Below are 19,096 nucleotides of genomic sequence, written 5' to 3'. Positions count from 1 at the left end.
ACACATGAACCCACATCTTTCAATAATATATACCAATATATCAAGCATTCACATTATATTAAACAGCTAACGGAATACAAAAGACTCCTTACAATTGAATTCCATGACCAAAAATCAGCAAAAAAGACCAATGACCAAAAGCGGGGCAGCTAGCGGGATAAAAAAGACTCCCTCTACGATGGAATTCAATGACCAAAAATCAGACAAAAAACTGTATATGGCAATTACATGTAACATTTGCAAATACCTCACTACTATTGTAATAAGTATAAAAATGTTTATAAACCTCGCCGAAAGAAACAATAGAATTCTCCAGAAAATGAGAATGCTCCTGAATTCCATAACAGAATATGTCAGCTCAAGCCACTACTTCAGCACCAGCAAAAGAAAGAACCTGTAATTTCCTCCCATAAGGGATACTCTGCTTTTCTACAAAATGGATAAACAATGCAGAGAATCTTTTTGTCATATGCCCTCTGAAAAAGAATGCAGGCAACACTCATCCAACACCCGCCCATGAATTGGACGGGCATGTGACGCGCATTCTCATTTTATTCGACTAGGAAACATTGCGCCAGCTGTTACAAAAATCGCGCCCAACTAACCTACTGAACTCTCAGCACTTCCCTTGCTTCGCTGCTTCAAAGAGTTCAATGCTTCAAAGGGGCAAAAGTTAGACATATTTAGAGGAGGATATTAAAAATTGCCTATGTTGAGCTCTGGGTTTAGCTGATTAGCTTTGACACGACTCCTGCCCCCACTGTCCGGCCACCTTCTCTAAGTGCGAAACGTTGCCCTGCAGGGTTACATGAAATAGTAAAAGCATTAAATAATTGGGGCAAATGAGTACACAACTTTTCACAAGAAAATTTCGACAAGTACCGGCGTCAATGGGAACTGGAGTAATTAGCTCGAAGGTAGCTGTCACATTATCTCCAGGCATGACCATCTTCACATTTTCTGGAAGTTCAACTTTGCCGGTCACATCTGCCGTCCTCATGTAAAACTGAGGACGATAATTTGAGAAAAATGCAGTGTGGCGGCCACCCTCCTCCTTGGTAAGCACATAAATCTCTGCTTCAAACTTCTTATATGTTTTGACAGTTCCAGGCTTGCAAACAACCTTCACAACACCAAAAGAGGATTGTAATGCGGGCGTGCAAACATCATCTAAATGAATGCAGGATAAGCTCAAAATCTGACAGCAGGCACAATGAGAATAACAGCTATCTAACCTGACCCCTCTCCACATCATCACGCTTCAATCCACGCATCAGAAGCCCAACATTATCTCCAGCCTGCAATTCAAAAACAGAAGAAAAAAATTTATTTGAACAGCTCGGCTGGCAAAAGAATTATAAGCAACTCTGCTTCAGGGGAGTGATTCTCTAGGTTTGAAATACATTTAAGTATTCCAGAAGATACTAAGTTGTTTGCATCAACAATGCAAGATTTCTGAGGATAAAACACCGCCTTGAAGATTTTGACCGATTGTCAAGACTTCTCCACAAAGCTCCATCAAAGGGATCAAAAAAAGGCTGCTTTAAAAATATACTCAATGGAACCTTCCAATGCACATCGCTCAGATTTAGAACACTACCCTACAGGATCTCAAAATCCAAACTGAAGATGACATGCTTTCTCCAGATGTATTTTGCAATCCACGTTGAGTGGTCGCTCAATTTTCTCCCAAGCAACTGGCCACAAATTTTATCCAGCCTCTTTGCATTGTAGAACTGACATTGGCACATCCTGGGGAAGATATTGATTAACTTTTCGACACCCCAACGTGATTGTGTCAAGGTGAAAGATACTTTACAAACTTAACAAACTTTTGAATGGCTACGCGCAATAATTTGCTTGGCACTATGCAGTTTAAAAAAAGCTAATAGCTGAATATCTCAAAAGACTAACACTGTAGAGATGGCAGCTAAGGTTAAGCTAAACAGCACAATACCTGACCATTGTCTAGACTCTTCTTAAACATCTCTACACCTGTCACGGTAGACTTCAAGTTGTTCTGTTATTCACAAATGGAAGCAAAGTTAGTGGACCTCAAAAGAGCATGCTAAACAGCCTCCATTTGAAAATATTACCTTCAAGCCCACCACCTCAACCTCATCACCAGGCTTTATGATCCCTTGTTCCACACGGCCAGTGACAACTGTCCCACGACCCTGTCATACAGACCAATGTACCTTGTGTCTATCAGCACTAACACACAAGTTGAATGTTTGGAGCAGATTCACTTTCAAGAGTCATCTCAAACTCTCCATCACGTCACCTGAATCGAAAATACGTCCTCAATAGGCATCAAAAATGGCTTATCAAGTACCCGCGTGGGCTCTGGAATATAGTCATCTACTGCCTGCATCAACTTTAAAATAGCATTTTTCCCAATTTCATTATTTGTGCCATTCAACGCATGCAAGGCAGAGCCCCTGACAATGGGGATGTCATCTCCAGGGAACTTGTAGAAAGAGAGCAGTTCTGCACCAATTCAAAAAGTAACAAGTCATTGCTATCACAATCTACTTGGAAATACAAAGTGACATGATACAATACAGTATGAAGTACCTCTCAGTTCCATTTCCACAATATCTAAAAGTTCCTCATCATCAACAGCATCTACTTTGTTTAGAAAGCATACCAACGACGGCACCCCTACCTGATACAGAAGAGAAACAATAAGTGACGCAAAGGGACAAGGTAAAAGTGGGGGAGAGAGAGGAGGGGAGATAATCCATGGACAAGAAAGAAGGCAACAATCACCAGCTTCCTACCTAGATAGGCATTTGATAAACTCGACAGCAACTAACCTGGCGAGCTAGAAGAATATGTTCTTTGGTCTGAGGCATCGCCCCATCAGGTGCAGAAACAACAAGAATGCCACCATCCATTTGTGCTGCTCCTGTGATCATATTCTTCAAACCCACAGAAAAGTACGTAAGACTGTCAGTTTTGTTCAAATTTTTGAAGGCCAAGGCACTGAAATAACTAATGAATTGACCACTACAATTGACATGTACGAATAGACTTCCTAGTATGAATGTAATTGCTTGAAGATGGGCAAAACTCCATAGCAAAAAAACAAAAAATGGCTGGTATTTCCGCATACTTGCAGCAAAAAGAGACTTCACAAAGGATAACTAACCTTAACATAATCTGCATGGCCAGGACAGTCAACATGAGCATAATGCCGCTTTTCTGTCTCGTACTCTACATGAGCCTGATCATACCCATTTTGTGTCAAAACACTGTCCAAAGCATAATAGACAAATAGCCCTGGGAAATTATTGTGGGGAGATTAATACCGTAGCAATAGTAATGCCTCGAGCCTTCTCCTCCGGAGCTTTGTCAATCTCATCAAAAGCAACTGCTTTGGCCTTGCCTTCATCAGAAAGAACCTATAAACCACTTCCAAGAGAATCTAGATGGATGTAGGATTTGGAAGGAACGTTAAAACGGATTACACTCAAAAACCATTCAATGCATTGAAACTGTTGTTCATACCATCCAAATTGACGTACAAAAAAACATAAACAATCAATACTTAAATAAACTAACAATGCCAATGCTCAACAAAAAGCACAGTTTGCAATCAAACACAAACATCAGCGCTGGGAAAACCATAAAGATGATACTACCTTAGTGATAGCAGCGGTCAGTGTAGTCTTCCCATGATCTACATGGCCGATAGTTCCGATATTCATGTGTGGCTTTCTGTCAAAGGTCCAACTCGTAAGTACAACTTTTTCAAAGCTATGTTTTGATAATCAAAGAAAAGGCATACACATGCACATGTGCTCAACTTCACTTCTATCATATACTTCCCAAGTTTTTATGGTGCCTTTTGTGAGGTTTTCCACAAATTACTATTACAGATTACATTTGTTTCCCAAAACATGAGTACACTTTTTTGTAAATTTCTTAACAAAGTTCCTGCGTAGCAAAAATGTATGTAATGTGCTCCATCGTGTATTGGATCTCATTTGGCTATATGGGCTCTAGTAGGGCGACTCAGCAAAGGTGACTTCTCGACAGAGACATGTACTAGGGAGAAACGACTTAGATGAGAGCTCATGAGTCATCGCAACCTGGGCCCCAAGTTCATATGGATGGCTCGGTGCTTCATGTCTTCAAGCCCAAGCCACCTGCAGTAAGTTTGAGATTTCTGACTCAAGCTTATCCACAAACTCGGGGCAATATGAAAGCCAATAGCCAGAAGGCTCACTTTGACAAAAGAACATAATTCACTAAGAAGAAATGTTAAAAAGCTACAGCACCATGAGCGAATCTGTAGCAATAAAGCATGCCACATGCAATGTGCAGATAGGCCCTGTGCACTACGTAAACATGTATTACGCCCAAGAGCCACCTACACACTAGGAAAGATTAGGGCATCTTACCTGGCACTCTATTGAGCCTATCTGTTATAGTTTGAGTGTTAGAGTTCCTTCATCAAATGGAGCGGCAACCAATCATTGGGCCTGTCTAACTAGCCTCCACCCTTGGAAAGGAAGCCCCAATTAAGCTGCAAATTAATTTCATTCTAGAGTTAGGCAGCTGAGTCATGGGCAAGTGGCTGACAGCAGCTAGCAGGACATGGAATAATCAAATAAGACATAGGCTTTTTTAGTTAGTTCAATAAAGTTGCTTTATCCCCAAAGTGGAATGTAAATCATAGTCACAAGGGACGCATTCCGGGACGGGGGAACGGGGGACGGGGGACGGGGCTGAAATGGATTTTTAGTGTAAAAAAGAGAGCGGGACGGCAAGTGGGGACGGAAAAGTGGGGACGGGAAGCCCGAAAAAGGGCGTCCCCTGTTACTATGATGTAAATAGCCTCATTTGTGAGCCGACCCTTTTTTATCAATTAATATAAATACATGCCTAGAGGAAGCCAGCTCACTCTAGGCATGGGGGGAGATAGCACTTAATGTTTGTGTCTTTCTCCTCACTTCTCTTCTCTTCTCTCTCGCCATGCCGGTGTAGCACTCCACTTTAGGAGGTGCATCCTCTCTCTCTCTCTCTCTCTCTCTCTCTGTGTGTGTGTGTGTGTGTGTGTGTGTGTGTGTGTGTGTGTGTTTCTCTCAAAATATTGTACATAGCTTTGATCATGTGGTGTACGGTATGCCAAGTATGCAGATCTTTGTGTTTATTGTTTGTAGCATGTTACTTTGCCATGTTTTGCAGGGCTCCGTGCGTTTCCGTTTGTAGCAAGGGGGGGGGGGGGGGGGACCAACCCATCTTCTGGTCCCTAGTGCTGTGTCCTTTTCTACGTCATTTTCTCATAAAAATCTTGTGCAGAATCTTTTGTGAAAAAGTGAAATTAGCTTTAGAGTATTAAGTACACGCTTCCGATTCAAATGCCCTTGCACAGGAGTGGAGTTCGTAGTCAACCCTTCAAAGGCTGATCCTAAATTGATTGGAGTTGTAACAAACTTGGACACCCCAAGTCAAGATTCTACTGTGACACAACAGAGCTTCTGTCACAAACTGGTGTCGTGGCTGCCCCCCGGCTGGCAGCAGTCCCGGAACAGCAGGGCAGTGCTGACGTGGCAGCAGCGTACGGACTGGCCCGACAAATGGGGCGCGAATCGCAAGGCTAATGACATGGCAGGCAACGTACGGAAATCTGCTTTTTCTTTACGCAGGGCTGGAAACTCTCTATGCTGGAGCTTTTGGGAATTGCTTTAACTCCCCAAGCGGGCTTGTGAGAGGAAATTGAAAATGCTTTATTTTTGGAAAGCTTTTGGGACAACTTTTGGGGCTCTGCTTTTGGCATCCCTTGTAATTCCTTTAGAAGTGCAGTTGGGCTCCCACTTCTCAAAGCATCTTGACGCAGAATCTGAGGGTGAGAGCCAACCACTCAGTGTACTTTGTGCAACAGATTAATACAAAAAGAAATACCGAAAGGGGCTCAGTCTTTGGGGCCAATATCTCTAGGCACGGAACTCCGTCGGGCCGTGTCAAATCAATTGTGAACTGTGAACTGTTTTGAAGTGAATTCTTGTTGTGTCGCGATAGAATCTTGACTTGGAGTGTCCAAGTTTGTTACAATGGTATCAGAGCGCGGCCGACTTCTCTTCTACCGCGAAATCCGATCCTTTTCTAGCGACACTTATGGATTCAAACAGAGATCAATCGACTTTCTCTGCATCTGGAGATGCGGGAAGAGATCACGAAGAAGATTCTCACGACGAGTACGGCCCGCCTGGCCTACTCAGGGGGAGCTTGAAGAGATGGAAACAATCCAGTCACTAAGAAGTTGACGTTTAGTAAGTATGATGGTAAGATGGATGCATCTGTGATTCATTCTTGGTTGCATCAATTTAATGCTTACTTCGCGACTAACAAGAAAACAAGCAACAGTAAAGTTTTGATTGCTGCCATGTATCTAGCACCATTAATTGGTATACTCACAGTTAGCTGAGCATCTTGAGCGTGCGAGGAAGGTGTACCCCTTCTTTTAGTTGGGTCGACTTCCAAGACAAGCTCAAGGCTCGCTTCATGCGACCACAGTACCTTGATCGGCTAAAAGAAGATTGGCGTGATCTTAAGTAAAATGGATCCCCTGTTATGTCTTTTTCTAACCGTATTTTGGAGATTGGCATTCAATTGCATTGGTCGAATGAGGATCCCAAGGAGGCTTTCCTCTTTAGGTTAGACGAGTACATCAAGTTTGATGTGCATGTTTTCAGACCAAATGACTATAATGATGCCGTCAGAATCGCCTTAGCACAAGAAATGAAGCAAGTCGAGTGCTTCTCACGACCAACCGAATGGTAAGCAGGGTAAGACCATTGGTAAGCATGACAATAATTCTTCTTCTCTATCTTCTTTTACACCTAGAGCACACAATTCTCACAATGATAAAGGAAAGGCTAAAACTCAGGAAACCCCTAAGTTGGCATGATGAAAAATCTGCTCAAGGAATTTTAGGAGGTAGGTTAACTCTTGAAGAACGAGCCGAAAATGCACGACAAATGATGTTTTAAGTGTCACACTAAAGGTCACATTAAACGAGATTGTCCTAAGGAAGACCCTAAAGAACCCACAAAATCCACATCATCTGTGAATGCACTCAGTGAGAACACTAATGTGTCAGAAGACGGGCACCACGTGCCAATAGAAAAGAACAAACTAAACAGACTTTTAGCACTTCAATAACAACTGAACTGAAAGAGAGAGAGCACACGTGACACGGACTGGCCGAATTCCACCCAGAGAGTATTGGCCCCAAACCTTGGCGCCCCTTTCGATATTTCTTTATATTACTTGAACTCAGTACAATGCCAATACTGCAATCCCTGCACCTTCTCACCGAAGCGTGCCAAAGACTGAGCCCTCTGCACTTATTTAAAGGCCCTTGGCCTGAAAAGCAGTTACAGTGAAAAGCTTCAAACTCAAAAGCAACTAGTCAAAAAGTGCCAAAAGCTGCCAGCGCGTTTTGCAAAAATCCGTACATTTGCCACATCATCAACGTAAAACGCGAAAATCTATACAACTGCCACGGTAGCACTATCAGTGAAAATTGCGGAAATCGGTATAGCTATCGCAGCAACATGCCAACGTGAAATCCGGGATTCCATATAGCTTTGCCACGTTATCAGCTCTCCACGCAATTCTTCTTCTGCTTCTTCTAGAGTTTAGGCCCCTCGGCCGGGATCTGCAAATCGACTCCGTTCTTCAGTGGCTTGACACGTCAGCAATTTGTGACATCCCCCCTTCTTGAAAGTAAGTAATCGTCCGCGATTACAGCATATCTGCAAAACAACTCAAGTTAGCTGAAAAATTTCCGAGGGACATTCCGAGAACAATCAATTTGCTCTTTTTGTTAAGGAGTTGGCTTCTCCTTTCGGCTTTTTTGATCAAGGAGTTGGCTTCTCCTTTTGTCCAGATCGGAACTCTTGATATTCCGACATAGTAAAATTAGCCATCACACCTAGACCGCATTGATCTTCCACGAGTGTCTTGATGCACTACAATTACATACCCAAGCAATCTCATCCAATTAGGAATACTCAGTGATTGGCACATTAAGTACAGATATTAGTTTGTGCCTCACTTTTAACAGGGAGGGATGTCACGTGCACACTTCACTTGCTCCACGTGGGCATGCTTCTACCATAGTCTAGCATAAGTCTTAGCTTAGGACTAAGCCTGGCACTTATTGCTCACAAACGGGAGCGCATAGCAATATAGAATATACTCGGATAAATAGAATTTATCACTTAATTCTGAAGCCAGAGAATATAAATAGAGAGAGAGATATAGAGAGTGAGAAGATCGACACAATATTGGGGACCAAAAGATGGGCTGGTCCCCCCTCCCCCCTAATAGTATCTTTATTACTAAGGAGAAGTCTATACAAGCACTTGAACCGAACATATTACCACATTCGTTCTAGAAGCAATGGCAGAAAACCACTACACCACCCCTGAAACCCGCTCTCAAGAAACCTTATGATCACAAACAGTATTCAGAGAAGGAATTACAAGAGGTGGTTGATGCACAGATTGCTCAGCTTTTTGACGCGCAAAAGAAAGCCAAAAAGCGCGGCAAAAAGCAAAAGAAAAGCACTGACTTCCTGGGATATTTGGGTCGTCAGTCGACTTTTGACAAGGCAAAGAAACAGAAGAAGCGTGTTCGATTTGAAGGAGTACCCAATTGTTCTTCTTCTGACAGTTCTTCTAGCTCTTCAGATTCGAGCGAAGAAGACAGAAAAGGTAAAAAGCGAAGCAAGAAACAAAGCTTCGGAAAGGGCAAGAAAAAGGCAAAGAAGGCTAAATCTCGCCCTGGACTGAAAGTTCTACTGAGGACTCGTCTACAGACAACTCAGACACCGATGAGAGAAACTTTTATGCGAACAAGAAGAATTTTTACAAAGCCAACCAGTATGACTTTCTCGAAGATAAAAGCAAGAAAGTTCGAGAGGTTAAGGAAGGTGGCCACTCGATCAAGTTTGATACTTTTTCAGGATACCCAGATGCTTCAAAGGTTTTGTCTTTTATACAGCAGTTTGACATCGCTTTCGTGGGAGGATGCTATTCAGAGCACTCCAAGATTTGGAGAGCTGCCTCTTACTTTAAGGGGAATGCTCGTACTTGGTGGTCCACGCTTCTTTTAAACAAGACTGCGCAAGTTAAATGGCTGAAATTTAAGAAGGTTTTTATTTCTTCTTGGTTGACGCAAGAATATGAACGAGATATACGAGCTGCTTGGAACCATCTTCGGATGACCAAGAAAGATACAATCAATGCTTATTGTGAAAGATTCTGGAGCTCTTTTCTACCCGCCTCTTCATTCAAGAAGATCTCGTTCCGAGAAGAGATTGAGCGGTTCACCTTGGGTCTACCTACAGAGATCCAAGATCACTGCTTGGAGCAGAAGTCAGCTTCTATTCAGGAGTTGATGAGTCATGCGAAGCGGGGCTTTGCCGTTCACTCTGGCAGTCTAACCTATTCCACAGATGAGGCCATGACACAATGAGCCGAACAGACTTCTCGGAATGAAAGTAGAAAGAAAAAGAGCAACCCAAAGAAAAAGGATGCACGACCCAAGATTACTCCTCATGAGCGAGCTCGATTCATCAAGGAGGGGAAGTGCTTTGGATGCGGGGAACATGGACACATCTCCGCGAAGTGCCCTAAAAAGGCACAGAAAGAACAGAATGATAAGGACGACGACAGGCCTGAGAGTTCGAGAGCAGCTGAGGAACGTGGACGAAAAGGCAAGATGAGAACAAGACTGGTTCCAGATTGTGTGAGTACCGATCCCGACACCATGGACGAGAGTATAGAATTTTGCCAAGCTTGGGGCAAAGTGAAAGATCAAAAGGCCCTGATTTTCTTTGATGGAGGAGCCAAGGCCAACTTCATTTCACCAGAATTGGCGGCGCGGCTCGAGATTACTACCTATCGGATGGGACCACTTGTGGAGGCAGTTCTAGCGGCACCCGACAGGGACGTAGCCATTACACCTGTCATTGGCAAACTTCGATTGCATTGTCAGGGGTATTTGGGGCATGAGGACTTCTTCATAATGCCTTTGGAGGCTTGTGATGTTCTCTTAGGGATTCCCTGGTACCACAAGAACAACGCCGTGGTCGATTATCGGGTGAGAAAAGCGACTTTGACTACAGAAAAGGGTAGAACAATTGTACTTGATATTAAATTGAAGGGTGAGTCTGTCCCTATTGTATCGGCTTCGGCCATTTCAAAATTAATGAAATCCCGTCCGTTTGTTTACTCGATCTTTATGAAAGAATTGAGCGATAAGGATACGACAAATATGTCTAAACTTGATACAGAACGCCAAAATTTTCTCCACTCTCACGCCGATTGCTTCTCAAAGGGCCTACCAAGAGAGTTACCACCTGCTCGTCCTGAAGATCATACCATTGATCTGATACCTGGAAGCACACCACCGAACCGGCCACCTTACCGTGTGAGCCGAGCACAGAATGAAGAGATTATGAACCAAGTGAAAGACCTCTTGGAAAAGGGTCTTGTCCAGCCTAGTACTTCACTGTATTGCTCTCCAGTGTTGTTGGTTTTGAAAAAAGACGGATCTTGGAGGATGTGCATCGATTATAGAGCTCTCAACAAAATCACCATCAAGAACAGATGTCCAATTCCTAGGATCGATGATATACTCGACAGGTTACAGGGATCCTCGTGCTTTAGCAGGATTGACTTGAAGAGTGGATATCATAAGATCCGAATCGCGCCGAGAGACGTCTACAAGAAAGCCTTTCGGACTACTCTTGGGTTATTTGAGTTTTTGGTGATGCCTTTTGGCTTAACCAATGCTCCTGCGACATTTCACCGGATGATGGTTAGGATTTTTCGAGAGTACAGGCTATTTGTTGGCACTTTCTTTGACGACATCATTGTTTTCTCCAAGAATGAGGCAGAACACAGAGATCATTTGCTTCAGGTCTTTCAAGCATTACGAGATCACAAGTTAGTGATTAATGCAAAGAAAAGTGAATTTTCCTACCAGAGATACACTCTTTGGGACACATTGTCTCAGCAGCTGGAGTGCAAATGGACCTGGCCAAGATAGAGACTATCCGTGATTGGCGCGATTTGAAGAATGTCCATGAAGTTAGAAGCTTCTTGGGACCGTGTTCGTACTACAAGCAGTTGATACAAAAGTTTGCAGAGGTTGCTTCCCCTTTGCATGTCTTGACACAGAAAGGAGTCCCTTTCTCGTGGGGATCCACAGAGGTGACTGCCTTTCAGACATTGAAAGAGAAATTGACTACGGGACCAGTTTTGACTTTGCCGGACTTGCAAAAGTCATTTGAAGTATATTGTGATGCTTGTGGTCGTAGTCTGGGTGCAGTCTTGATGCAAGAAGGCCATGTCATTGCTTACGAGAGCCGATTGTTCTCTAGGCTGGAGATGACAGCACAGATATATGAGAAAGAGCTTTTGGCAGTTATCCATGCTCTTACTCAGTGGCGGCATTACCTACTCAGAGCGGATTTTATTGTCTTTACAGACCATCAGAGTTTGCGCTACTTCTTGTCACAGAAGCAACTTTCAGAAAAGCAAATGCGGTGGGCGAACATCTTGTCACAGTCTCACTTCCAGATTGTCCATGTGTAGGGACAGAAGAATGTGGTGACAGATGCTTTGTCTCGGAAGCCGTTGGTTCTGGCTATTTCCACGATACATCATAGGAGCTTCGAGGATATGGTCGATCAGTATGCCACATATACAGATTTTGCAGATATTTTCACACGGATACGGGATGGGGAGACAGTAGCTGGATACTCCATTCGGGAAGGCTACTTTATGAGAAAGACTATGTTGTGCGTTACACAGCCGTTGAGGGAAAAGGTTATGACTGAATTCCACTGTCCACCTTTTACGAGTCACCGCGGCATTGCTACCACCATGAAGGGGGTAGAGAGATACTTCTTTTGGCCGAGACTCAAAAAGGATGTGGAACGCAGTTGCCTAGTATGCCAGAAGGTCAAGTTTGACAGGCATAAGGCACAAGGATTGTTACAGCCTTTACCCATACCCACCCGCCCCGGGGAAAGTATTGCGATGGATTTCATTTTTTATCTCCCGAGAACACAGACTGGTCACAATGGTATCTGGACTGTTATTGACAGATTTAGCAAACAGACTCATTTCATTCTAGTGAAGAAAACAGTCAAGCCGGATCACTTAGCGAGACTGTTTGTGGCCCAGATCTTCATATTACATGGCATGCCTGGGACGATTGTCTCTTACAGAGACCCCAGATTTACGAGTTTGTTTTGGAAGGCAATTTGGAAGAACATTGGCACGCAGTTGCAGTTCTCGTCATTGTTCCACCCGCAGAGACTATTGGGCAACCTGAGATTGCAAATTCAGTGGTTCTAGATTTATTGAAGTCTTAAATCTCTCATCAGAAGACTCAATGGGAAAAGTACTTACCTTTGGTGGAATTTGCCTACAATAACACGATACACTCTTCGACGGGGAAGGCGCCATTTGAGATTGTTGAAGGTGTTGCGAAGGTTCTACCCTTCCTGAGCACGAAAGATAAGATCTTTGAAGCGGATGCATATACGCGAGATTTGGATACGGCTTTTGCCAAGGTTCGCGAGACTTTACAAAAGTCTCAAGAACGACAGAAAAAGGCAGCGGGATCGCCATCGCCGCGACTTGAAATTGAAGGAGGATGATTGGGTGCTCTTACATTTTGAGAAGGCACGCCTACGAAAGAAAAAGGGAAAGGAGAGGCTTTTTCCAAAGCTTAGTATGCGATACTACGGACCTTTCCAGATCACTGATAGATAAATGATGTCTCCTTCCGATTGAAACTGCCAGATACTTGGAGGATTCACAATGCATTCCATGTGAGTCTCTTTAAACCTTTTAAGGGTGATGTGCTTGATGATGGGGAGCCTGATGAGCAACCCGAAGTGGAAGAAAACGAGGAGATCCTTGTTCCTGAACAGATTTTGGCACATAAAGATACAAAGACTAAAGGTAAAGTCCGAAGGCGGTTCTTGGTTAAGTTCAAGAACTATCCTACATTGGATGCAAAGTGGATGGAGGAGGAGGACCTAGCAGATACTCCTCAGATTGTGAAACTTTACCTCGATGCTTTTGGTTTAGCATAGTCTACTCCAAACGGAACCCAGAATTCAGCTTGGCCGGAGATTTGGCGTAGTGGGATGCACAAGAGGGGAGTCACTCCGCTTCTTTGTCAACAGATGCCTTAAATTAAATACTAGAGTCACTGATGTCTCTTTGAGCTTCAGGGATACTGAAAGCTGACAGTATTCTGCTGTATGACTTTAATGAAATGGAATTCTTGATTATGATACTGATTTGTTCTTGACTTCTAGTGCAACATTTTGGTGTGATTGATCTCGAATAGACATGGTTGCAATAGGGGTTAGTCAATCGGACATCAATGAGGTCCCGATTGGATCTAAATGTGATTGCTAGCTACATTGCCGATAAATCGTGGTCTAAGATCCGAATGAATGTTGAATGTCATGTGATGTCCTATGATGTCTAGTGATGTCCTGTGATGTGACTGTCGATTTGGTACATGTGCTAGATGTGTGTTCCTAGTACGTAGGTACTAACAATCAGTGTCTGCTAAGACGGTTTATGGCTCTTGTCGGTTTTGCAGGCCTAATCGCGGTCGATTACAATGCTTTCAAGACGGGGGTATGTCACAAAGTGATGACGTGGCTACTAGCAAAAACCCTAATTTCTGCCAGAAACCCTAAAAATCTTGCAAGCCCTAATTTCTGCCAGAAACCCTAATTTCTGGAAACCCTAACCCTAACTGCTGGCTGAAACCCTAAGTGGTTGGAACTCTAAAATCTGGCGCCAATGCCACGTGGCAGCAGGTACGGAATCCCAGAAATTGCGGAGCTGAAAAAAAGCTGGCTGGGCAATGCAAAATTGAGCTTTTGGGCTTTTTTTTGGCTACGCTTTGAGAGAAAGAGAGAACTTGCTTTATTTTTGCACTCTCTTGAGATAGAGAGAGAAACTGCTTTTGTTCTGAAGCTTTTGGGGCTCTACTTTTGGGCATCCCTTGTAACCTTTATATTAGTGGTTTAGGGCTCACTTCTTAGAGCATCTGGACACAGAGTCTGAGAGTGAAACCCTAACCGCTCTTTATACTTTGACATTGATTTAATACATAAAGAAATACCGAAAGGGACGCCAGTCTTTGGGGCCAATAACTCTAGGTACGGAACTCCGCCGGGCCAGTGCAAATCTATTGTGATCAGTGAATTGTTTTGCAGTGGTTATTTGGTGCTGTCGCGATTGATTCTTGACTTGGAGTGTCCAAGTCTGTTATAGATGCTTTGCAGAGTGGGAGCCCAAATCACTTATTTATTTACAAGGGATGCCAAAAGCAGAGCCCCAAAAGCTTAAAATCAAAAGCTCTCTCTCTCTTGCCCTAAAATAAAAGCAAAAGAGTTCTCTCTTTCAAATTGCGTAGACAAAAGCAATATCCAGAAAACTATCAAAAAGCAAATCTGCCGCAGCAAATGAGCCCGCAATTTCCGCCGCAATCTACGGACGTCCGTACTGCTGCCATGTGTCATGCCCCAAAATTAGGGTTAGGGTTTCTGGCAACATTTAGGGTTAGGATTTTTGGCAGCATTTAGAGTTTTTGCAGATTAGGGTTTCTCTGGCAGAAATGAGGGTTTTTGTAGATTAGGGTTTCTCTGGCAGCCACGTCATCACTTTGTGACATACCCCCCTCTTGAAAGCATTGTAATTGCCCTCGATTACGCCTACAAAACAGACAGAGGCCATAAACTGTCTTAGCAGACACCGACTGTTAGTACCTATGTACTAGGAACACACATCTAGTACATGTACCAGTCGACAGTCACATCACACGACATCACAGGACATCACTAAACATCACAGGACATCACATGACATTCAACATTCATTCGGATCTTAGACCATGATTTATCAACAATGTAGCTAGCAATCGCATCTACATCCAAGCGGGACCTCATCGTTGTCCGATTGACTAACCCCTATTGCAACCATGTCTATTCGAGATCAAGTAGACCCAAATGCTACAGTCATTTCGTCTATCAGTTCCTGCACTTAAAATAAAGTCAAGAACAAATTAGTTTCATATTCAAGAATTCCATTTCATAAAGTCATACAACAGAATACTGTCAGCTCTCAGTATCCCTGAAGCTCAAAGAGACATCAATGACTCTAGTATCAAAATCGAGGCATCTGTTGACAAAGGAGCTGAGTATGTAACAAACTACTGAAGTGTCAAAGCCTAAAGAATGGAGCCAACTTACAGATGTGGCCGAGGGGCCTAAACTGTCACAAAGTGATGACGTGGCTGCCCGAGTGCAGAAACCATAACCCTAATTTTTGTCAGAAACCCTAACTGTTGAAACCCTAATTCTAGAACCCTAACCCTAAAACTTGCAAACTCTAATTCTGAAAACCCTAACCCTAAAACCTGCAAACCCTAATTCTGCTGCCGGAAACCCTAAAACTGCAAAAACCCTAACCCTAACCCTAAGGACAGTAGGGGAGATTTCCGCGCTTTGCGCTGGTTGATGACGTGGCATGCTGTACGGATTTCCGTGATTTACGCTGGCAACTTTTTGGCTTTGCTTTTGGACCAGAAGCTTTTGAGTTTTAAAGGCTTTTTACTGTAATTGCTTTTCAAGCCAAGGGCCTTTAAATATGAGGTTAGGGCTCATTCTCTAGCATGCTTCCTAGAGAAGGTGTAGAGTCTGGAGTACTGGCTTGTACTGAGTTGATGCAATATAAAGAAATACCGAAAGGGGCGCCAAGGTTTGGGGCCAATACTCTCTGGGTGAAATTCCGCCACTCCGTGTCGCATGTCGTCTCTCTCTCTTTCAGTTCAGTTGTTATTGAAGTGCTAAAAGTCTGTTAAGTCTGTTCTTTTCTATTGGCACGTGGTGCGCGCCTTGTGACAGAGTAACTCCCCTCTTGTGCATCCCACTGCACCAAATCTCCGGCCAAGCTGAATTCTGGGTTCCATTGGAGTAGACTATGCTAAACCAAAAGCTTCGAGATAAAGTTTCACAATCTGAGGAGTATCTGCTAGGTCCTCCTCCTCCATCCACTTCGCATCCAATGTAGGATAGTTCTTGAACTTAACCAAGAACCGCCTTCGGTCTTTACCTTTATTCTTCGTATCCTTATGTGCCAAAATCTGTTCAGGAACAAGGATCTCCTCATTTTCTTCCACTGCGGGATGCTCATCAGGCTCCCAATCATCAGGCACATCACCTTTAAAAGATTTCAAGAGACTCACATGGATTCTGGAATGCATTGTGAATCCTCCAAGTGTCAGGCAGTTTCAGTCAGAAGGAGACATCATTGATCTTTTCAGAGATCTAGAAAGGTCCGTAGTATCGCATACTAAGCTTTGGAAAAGCCTCTCCTTTCCCTTCTTCTTTCTCAGGCGTGCCTTCTCAAAACGTAAGAGCGCCCAATCATCCTCCTTCAATTTCAAATTACGACGATGGTGATCCGCTGCCTTTTTCTGTCGTTCTTGAGATTTCTACAAAGCCTGGCCGACCTTGGCAAAAGCCATGTCTAAGTCTCGCGTATACTCATCCGCTTCAAAAATCTTATCTTTCGTGCTTAGGAAGGGTGGAACCTTCGTAGCACCTTCAACAATCTCAAATGGCGCCTTCCCCGTCGAAGAGTGTATCGTGTTATTGTAGGCAAATTCCACCAAAGGTAAGTACTTTTCATATTGAGTCGTCTGATCCAAGATATAAGACTTCAATAAATCTAAAACCACTGAATTGGCAATCTCAGATTGCCCGTCAGTCTGCGGGTGGAAAGATGACGAGAACTGCAACCGCGTGCCAATGTTCTCTCAAATTGCCTTCCAAAACAAACTCGTAAATCTAGGGTCCCTCTCGGGCATGTAATCAGAAAATCTCGGCCACAAACAATCTCGCTAAGTGATTCGGCTTGATTGTTTTCTTCATTAGAATGAAATGAGCCTATTTGCTAAATCTGTCAATAACAGTCCAGATACCATCGCGACCACTCTGTGTTCTCGGGAGATCAAAAATGAAAACCATTGCAATACTTTCCCATGGGTGGGTATGGGTAAAGGCTGTAACAATTCCTGTGCGTTATGCCTATCAAACTTGACCTTCTGGCATACCAAGCAACTGTGCACAAACTCTTCCACATCCTTCGGCCAAAAGAAGTATCTCTCTACCCCTTTCATGGTGGTAGCAATGCCACAGTAACCCGTAAAAGGTGGACAGTGGCATTCAGTCATATCCTTTTCCCTCAACGGCTGTGTAACGCACAACATGGTTTTTCTCATCAAGTAGCCATCCCGAATGGCATATCCTGCTACTCTCTCCCCATCCCGTATCCGTGTGAAAACGTTTGCAAAATCTGTATATGTGGCATACTGGTCGACCATATCCTCGAAGCTCCTATGATGTATCGCGGAAATAGCCAGAACTAACGGCTTTTGAGACAAAGCATCTGCCACTACATTCTTTTGTCCCTGCACATGGACAATCTGGAAGTGAAACTATGACAAAATGTTCGCCCACCGCATCTGCTTTTCCGATAGCTGCTTCTACGACAAGAAGTAGCGCAAACTCTGATGGTGTCATGTGACACATCCAACCCTATATGTCCGTGGACAAGCTACAGCGCGACAAGGGTTCCGTCAGTCCAGTCAGTCTAGATTAGAAGTGTTCTGGCACTTTTGTGAGTCTGTTCGCAGACCGTGCATGCCCAGGCACTTAGTGTAGATGCATATCCTCTGGTTGCACACAGCATGATCATAAGCATTCCCATCAGAATCCTTCGGGGGAATTTTCCAGTGTATTTGACCTATTTTTCCTATTTTTCACTTATTAATTTAAGTGACTTTTGTTGGAAAGTAGGTAGGGCAATTTGGCTAAGTTAATATATAAGCAAACCAGAGTTAGCACTTTTTGGCAGAAGAGGTAGCAGGAGCACCTTGCTCAACAGGCAACTTCTCAACAAGACCAACCCCCGCGACTACTCTGGCATTTTCTCCACAGAAGACCTAGCGTTTTTGCATCAGATCAGCCTTGGCGTTTTGTGCACAGCAAATCAGCCCCTGCGTCATCACGACACAGCAGATCAGCCTAGCGTTTTGCATTTTGCAGAACAACCGGCGACAGCAATAGATTTTCAGCCCTAACGTTTTTGCATCTGCATCATACCCCAACGTTTTGCAGATTCTCCGTGAAAAAACCTCAAGCAACACCAGCGTTTTCAGTTTTCAGCCCTTAGCACTCGCAGAAGAACCCCCGAACCTCGCAGATCTTACCTTCCTGCAGCAGTTCCTCGCCGCACGGTCAGATTCCGCAAGGTCTACAGTTTCAGCCTGGGAAACGCAGATTTCAGCATCTGCGTTTTCAGCGCGTTGTCGTCGCATCGTTGCCATCGACATCGTCACCGACATAGAGTCAGAATTCAGCAGATAGAAGATTTGCAGATTTCAGCCCTTAGAGTTTTCAGATTTCAGCCCGTCTCGTCGTCGTCCTCATCGTCGGCAAGTCCAAGCATTGTAGAGATTTGTGCAATCATAAGTAGACCGCTCTCGCCATAGAGCGTGGGGCCTTCGGAGGAGGGTTTTACGTCTCTGGTGTCGTATTCTCTCTCTATCTCTCAGTCTCATGCACTTTCACGTACAGTGTCCATTCACTTTGTTTGTGTTCATTGCACTCTCTCATTAAGAACGGAAGGCTCTCCCTTCCATAAGAACAAAAAGAACCCTTGAGCACAGTTTGGAGCACTCATCTTGAGCAAAGTTCAACATTCATTCCGCTGCACCTTACAGATGGTCTGTAAAGACAGTAAAATCTGCTCCGAGTAGGTAGTGCCGCCACTGAGTCAGAGCATGGATAACCGCCAAAAGCTCTCTCATAAATCTATGCTGTCATTTCCGACCTTGAGAACAATCGGCTCTCGTAAGCAATGACATGGCCTTCTTGCATTAAGACCGCACCCAGACTACGACCACAAGCATCACAATATACTTCAAATGACTTCTACAAGTCCGGCAAAGTCAAAACTGGTCCCGT

At 43.8% G+C, this 19,096-nt stretch overlaps 1 protein-coding gene across 1 annotated transcript in view; it reads right to left on the bottom strand.

The window, feature by feature from the left end:
• Positions 1 to 231: 231 nt before the first annotated feature.
• The window catches only part of LOC147454659 (GTP binding Elongation factor Tu family protein), a 31,299-nt gene continuing 12,434 nt past the window's right edge, over positions 232 to 19,096 (bottom strand). The window contains exons 2-12 of the mRNA XM_086516533.1: positions 3,648 to 3,723; positions 3,315 to 3,407; positions 3,155 to 3,229; positions 2,820 to 2,924; positions 2,578 to 2,668; positions 2,285 to 2,490; positions 2,097 to 2,177; positions 1,958 to 2,020; positions 1,236 to 1,298; positions 883 to 1,123; positions 232 to 796 (exon numbers count right to left, since the gene is read on the bottom strand). Coding sequence (XP_086372659.1) covers positions 726 to 796; positions 883 to 1,123; positions 1,236 to 1,298; positions 1,958 to 2,020; positions 2,097 to 2,177; positions 2,285 to 2,490; positions 2,578 to 2,668; positions 2,820 to 2,924; positions 3,155 to 3,229; positions 3,315 to 3,407; positions 3,648 to 3,723 — 1,165 coding nt within the window. The 3' untranslated portion in view covers positions 232 to 725. The remainder of the gene's footprint in view (positions 797 to 882; positions 1,124 to 1,235; positions 1,299 to 1,957; positions 2,021 to 2,096; positions 2,178 to 2,284; positions 2,491 to 2,577; positions 2,669 to 2,819; positions 2,925 to 3,154; positions 3,230 to 3,314; positions 3,408 to 3,647; positions 3,724 to 19,096) is intronic.

Source organism: Adiantum capillus-veneris, chromosome 7, assembly GCF_014529385.1.
Source record: "Adiantum capillus-veneris isolate H3 chromosome 7, ASM1452938v2, whole genome shotgun sequence".
NCBI classification, from domain to species: domain Eukaryota; kingdom Viridiplantae; phylum Streptophyta; class Polypodiopsida; order Polypodiales; family Pteridaceae; genus Adiantum; species Adiantum capillus-veneris.
This window is presented reverse-complemented; position numbering and strand designations above follow the sequence as displayed.